The sequence below is a fragment of the Triticum aestivum genome, chromosome 2D, assembly GCF_018294505.1.
Source record: "Triticum aestivum cultivar Chinese Spring chromosome 2D, IWGSC CS RefSeq v2.1, whole genome shotgun sequence".
Taxonomy (NCBI): domain Eukaryota; kingdom Viridiplantae; phylum Streptophyta; class Magnoliopsida; order Poales; family Poaceae; genus Triticum; species Triticum aestivum.
In genome coordinates, this window is record NC_057799.1 from 309,114,740 (window position 1) to 309,120,232 (window position 5,493).

At 43.8% G+C, this 5,493-nt stretch overlaps 1 protein-coding gene across 2 annotated transcripts; it reads right to left on the reverse strand.

Moving 5' to 3' along the window:
- Positions 1-288: 288 nt before the first annotated feature.
- LOC123052879 (transcription factor PHYTOCHROME INTERACTING FACTOR-LIKE 13) lies at positions 289-4,287 on the reverse strand. 2 transcript variants are annotated; one of them, XR_006425149.1, is made up of 9 exons: positions 4,096-4,287; positions 3,624-4,008; positions 3,405-3,503; positions 3,265-3,330; positions 3,100-3,165; positions 2,720-3,013; positions 2,481-2,641; positions 1,217-1,323; positions 289-1,131 (listed from the first exon to the last, which is right to left on the reverse strand). XR_006425149.1 is itself a non-coding variant. In XM_044476237.1 (8 exons), the coding sequence occupies exons 1-7, from the start codon at positions 4,140-4,142 to the stop codon at positions 2,513-2,515; spliced, it is 1,086 nt and encodes a 361-aa protein (XP_044332172.1). In that variant the 5' UTR covers positions 4,143-4,287; the 3' UTR covers positions 289-1,131; positions 2,481-2,512. The 2 variants fall into 2 exon arrangements, 1 of the variants encoding a protein (XP_044332172.1); XM_044476237.1 differs by lacking the exon at positions 1,217-1,323.
- Positions 4,288-5,493: the final 1,206 nt, after the last annotated feature.

The following is a 5,493-nucleotide window of genomic DNA, read 5'->3' on the forward strand; positions in this document are numbered from 1 at the left end:
CATAGCACTGCAGGTTTCGTGGTGTAGTTGGTCTCCGGTTCGAACCGAGGCGAAGCCATTTTTCTTTTGGCTTTTGTTTTTCATAACTGGGAAATTTTGAGCAGCTATGATTTACTAGATATTTATATGTGCAATTGTCCACAGAAAAAAAACTGCAAACTTAGGCGAAGCCATCTTTTTTACCTTTTCATAAGTGGGAAATTTTGACCAGCTATGATTTACTACGACTAGATATTTATATCTGCAGCTGTCCACAGAAAAAATATATGCAAACAAGAGCAAAACGCAGAGAATGTGTATATCTGTCCTCCAAATTGCCAAGCATCTACATCAATCGCTGCAATACGCATAAATACTTGGGCATGACAACCAAATCTCGATGTATAAATGCAAAGCAAAGTCCCAGTCTCGACTGGCGGCGACTGAAGCTGACTCACAATTAGCACAATAAACATGGAGCTGCATCGATAATTTCAGAGACTAATTACTCTGTGACGAAACGGATGATGACCATCACAGTCCTGATTAACTTGTAACAGGGCATCACCACATGTGGTACAATCTCGCAATCCTGATGGATGAATGAGAATGATCTTCATGTGCCACTTGTCTGAATTCTCAAAGGCATATGCAAACCTGATCTACAATGGTGTCCCAAAAGCACAAGTTTCTGCCTGAACTTGTTTTTTTATATCGATAGCTGAATCGTGGACCGCAGGTCAACAGGACAGTCCTATTAGGTCTCACCAGTGGAGTTACATCGGTGGAAAGCCGAGCAGAACTGCCCAAGTTGTGTCCCTGTGCGGATGCTGGCTCCAACAATGTCATCTCCAGATCTGCAGCATATCAGCAGAAGCATATTTTGTTGTCCCTGTCAAGCCCAAGTTCATCTCCCATGGACCAAATCCTTCCATAAACAGAAAGGTGATGCTCAAGACTATTCTTCAGATAAGAATAGTATCTGCTATCAGCATGATCTCGGGCCCATACGTGTTGGTTGCTTAGTGGTGCCACGAAGGCTCAGTGTTGCATGATCTTCCCCTGGCCTTACAGCACACAGCGTCTTGGTATCATATCATATCTCTTCTTCTTCTAGGACCATTTTGCTCTGACCTCCTGTATCCACCCCCCCTGGTTGATCATTACACAAAAATTCAGCAACATGTCAAAGATGATAAGGAAAAGAAATAAAGAGCTAAACTTAGCATCGTCATACAGTATTTTATTGCTTCCTGCGAGTTATTCTGGCCGTTCGTTGGGGATGTGGCAAACATGTCTGTGTTTCCTTGGCATCTTATATTATCATATAGATAGATGACCAATCTAAAAACAAGTAAAGTATAGAACTTGATTAGTATACAAGGTCCTAGATGCCCTGGGATATCTGAACAAGTATTCCCTCCGTTCCAAATTAATTGAAGTTCTAGGGTTATCCTAAGTCAAACTTTTTAAAGTTTAACCAAGTCTATGGAAAAATCTGCTAAGATCTACAAAATCAATTAATCAAATATATAGTAAGAAAATACCCACACGAATCTTCGTGTAAGATCAATGATACAGGACTTAGATGTGCAATACTTATGGCACATCTAGATGTGCTTTAGCAAAACTGAAATATATTTTATAGAGAATCTACAGAAACTAATTTGGCGTTGATATATTTTTTCTATGAACTTGGTAAAACTTAAAGACGTCTTTACTTAGGACAAACCTAGAACTTCAACTAATTTGAAATAGAGAGAGTATATTATTAGCCTCTAAATAAAGATATCAATCTAAATAAACCAAAGAACTTGATTAGTAAATAAGGTCCTACAGGTCCTGGGTTATCTGAAACTAGTATATCATTAGCCTCTACATCGGTCCAATGATCCTGTATCATGACGATAATTTTCGGCAATAACACTGCATAAATTGCTTGTTGGGATAGCATCAAGGATCTCATCTGGCTATTACTAGTAGTATTTTCACTAGTTGCTGATCTCATGCAAGTCCTTGTTGCATTCCTTGTCTGTCTGCATCAAGAGAGCGATGCTCAACCCAATTGTTTGTGAACTAGTGGGACTTATTTTTCAAATCTGACAAAAAAGTCTATTGAATGTAGCAGCGAAAGAGTGAAACGGATGTACAACCGCCGCGATCAGAGTTAATCTACTGATTGGACAGGACCCGGAAGGTGCCAAAGGGGAACAAAATATCAAGAACCGTTCCATCCGGCGACGGCAATTCGGTAGGTTCCATACGCTAAGTGCATGCGCTTAAGCTTGGGAAATAATGTCAGCATATAGTAAATTTCATAGATAACTCAATAAAAATCATGCCTGCACATTATTTACCGATCTACATGCCTATTGGAGTTTCAGTCAAACTTTGAATTTTCTAGGAGATTCATCTACTGATATATACATGCCTATTGGAGTTTCAGTTAATAGGTAAAAAAATATTACGTAAAAAAAGATAAAAAATAACATTATACTGACCAGTAAATCATCTTGCTTGAAACTGCCTGGTCTTATGTTCCAGTTCCGTCAGCAAAAGATGGCGGGCAGGGTCCTGAAGCTGGCATGTCAGTGTTAGGCAGTAACTGATGATTCTGGTTTTGTTGTGCCTTTTGAGATGCATAGGGAAACATATCCGGCAGCTGCGAGGAATCGACACCGTAAGCTAACAGGAGTAAAAGTCTGATAGATCAGGAGGAGACTAAGTGTGTTGTACTAACCTGAGATGCTGCTGTTAGTGTGTCGTCTGGATGCAGGAAAGGGTTTCTTGGCTCACCACAGACACCATTGTTTTGCATCTGGTTTGCCACATTGAGGGAATCGATAGCTGGAGATTGGACCCTAGGCATTTGATTTGGGAGATGATGGTTCATAAACGGTGCTATTCTTTGCAGCTGGCTAAGGCTCTGCGTCGCGGGCATGCACGCTGCGTTCAAGCCCATGGCCATCGGCGGCATGAGTTGGTGGGCACCAGGGTACATCATGGGCGCCATCCCAGTAGTCATCCACATGATCTGAACCCAAGCCAACACTGTGAGTCGAATACCGTGCTTGATTGAGGAGAGATTAGAAATTCAGGGTGTGATTTTCAATTTTGAACCTGAACTTGCAGTTGCAGAGACTTCAAGTACTCGATTGCTTCGTCTAGGATGGACGCCTTGTCGCTCTGCAATTAATTTTTAGCTAGGATCAACCATCCACACCAAACTAGAAACGTAACAATGGTTCAAGAACACAAGTACTAATGCAGAAACTTCTCTGATACCTTGTTGCAATGGGGTACGAGTTCTTGCAATGCTTTCATCTTTTCGTTGATCCGATCCCTTCTTTTCTGCAAAACAGAAATATCACGAGACTGGTTTGCAACAGATCAACACTGGAATGGGTGAGTCGTCAGGGCTTTACCCGCTCTGATTGGTTATGGACCTCGGCAGCACGAGTCCTTCGCTTTGCCGCCGGCCGCTGCGGGCGGGTCTCATTGACGGCCTCACAGTCGTCGGCATCCTGCAAACATCATAATATTCCCTCCGTCACCGGTTCAGCCGAAACTATACACAAACTTAAATAAGTGCTTAGCAATGTCGCCGTCTGCGCCGACAAGGTAGAGGGGAAAAGGAAGAGAACCTCGCGGTGGCTACCCAGTTCGTCCCTCCCCCTCTTAGACAGTAGCGCTTGGCCTCCCGCCGAGGACGAGCCCGGCTCCTCCTCCGGCGACGGCAGCAGCGCCGGCGCCGTCACCGCGTTGCTCCCGCAGAAGCTCGTCCCGGCGCCGCTTCCCGCCACGAGCGCCCCCGCGTCCCCGTCGACGACGCCGTGCCAGAGGTGCGAGTACAGGTCCCTGCCGCCGCCGCCGTCCGGGATCAACCACGCGGCCGCGTCCTCCGCGGTGACGCCGCTGGCCGCGCCGCTCTGGGGGAACCGCCGATGCGGCGTCTGGGCCTGCGCCTGCGCTACGATGGCCCCGTCCTGCCACAGCAGCTCCACGAGCTCGCCGCCCGCCTCCTGCAGTCTGCGCCACGAGAAGGCTCGCACAAGGAACAACAAGCACACAAGAAAAGAAACAAATCAATTGGGCAGAGAGAAGCTCGTGAATTACGGGAGGTGCCTCTTGTGGTTGGGCGCCGGTCTTGCGCCGTCGTCCATGATCCTGGAGCCGTCGAGCTGACGGGCCTCTCCACTTGAGCAGAAACCGGCGGAGAGCCAAGCTCTGTTCTGGAGAGAAGGAGAAGGAGGTGTGGAGTGTGGAGTGTGGGCTAGTCTAGCTGGGTTGGATTTTCTCGGGAATAATAAAAGGAGAGGAGAAGAGAAGAGTTGTGCTGCATTTGTATGGAGGGGAGGATCCGTTGACATCGTTGTCGCCCGTGTGGCTGTGAACAGTTTGTATAATGCATATCTAAATATTTTTTAAAAATGTCACGTCTAAGCTTTTACAAATATATAATGCAGCAACAAAAAAAATAGAATAAGAAAATAGACCACAGAAGGAGTGGACATCAGTTTAGATGTGACATAACTATATCACATCTAGATGTGTCCTAAATAGACCCGACTGTGAATCCGCGGCAGCCACCAAGAAAAATACAGTATTTGCATATTGAACATGAAAATAAAAAATCAATAGAAAAATACAGAAATAATAAAGTACATTTTTTCATAAAAAAAGTAACCACCGGCGAAAACGTACCCAATTATCTCGCGCGGTATTCCATGGCAGTATGTGGAACAACACATACTCTGATAAAATAAGCTTTTACATTAATTAGAAAAATATAGCATCAAACGGATACAATCACGATGGACAACATCTTGACCTCTGCATATCTATCATGCACACAGCCAAAACATGAACTATCCGACAAAAGAAAAATAAAAATCTAAAATATCAATAATAATAAAGTCCTAGTGAGTGATACTATGTCTATATCGAGAGAGGTGGTGGTCTGATCTAGAGATTATACTGTCGTCCATGTTGGGTAACCTCTCTAACCACCCGTGTTAAACATCGGTTGATACTCAGTTTGGTGAAGCATAGACACATGCAAAGACAATACGTGCAACAAAAAATAGCCTCTAGAGGAGATTAACTTTTGCCCTTAAAAACAACATCATTTCTACATAGTCATAGATACCATAATAAGGCGGACATCTTACATCTATTTGGTAATATTTTTCCTGTCTCGATGGAGGGCCTTCCAGGATTGGAACTTCAGTGAAGTACCTTTCAAACTGAGCTTCCAAACTATGAATCACTTCCATCCTCACAAACTAGATCCATTGTTGATAGCCTTTAACAAATATTTTTATACCAAGTGTACTTTCACGTATTGTAGTGTATTTTTCATAACAATATATGTGTACTTCCCACGAGTAAGTGTGGTGCATCAAGCCGCTCAAACTATAATGAAAAGGTTTCAGGTAGAGTCCAAAGCTACATGTTTCGTTGGTTAGCCAGCCACGGACAAAAACAAGGATGCACATGATCTCAATACGAACC

Bases quoted from the DNA above. Each gene is read 5' to 3' on its own strand.
- LOC123052879 (XM_044476237.1), bottom strand. From the start codon at position 4,142: ATGGACGACGGCGCAAGACCGGCGCCCAACCACAAGAGGCACCTCCC. The intron at 3,504-3,623 runs GTTCTCTTCCTT...TGATGTTTGCAG, and splicing joins AACTGGGTAGCCACCGCGAG to GATGCCGACGACTGTGAGGC. The intron at 2,642-2,719 runs GTTAGTACAACA...GATTCCTCGCAG, and splicing joins CACTAACAGCAGCATCTCAG to CTGCCGGATATGTTTCCCTA.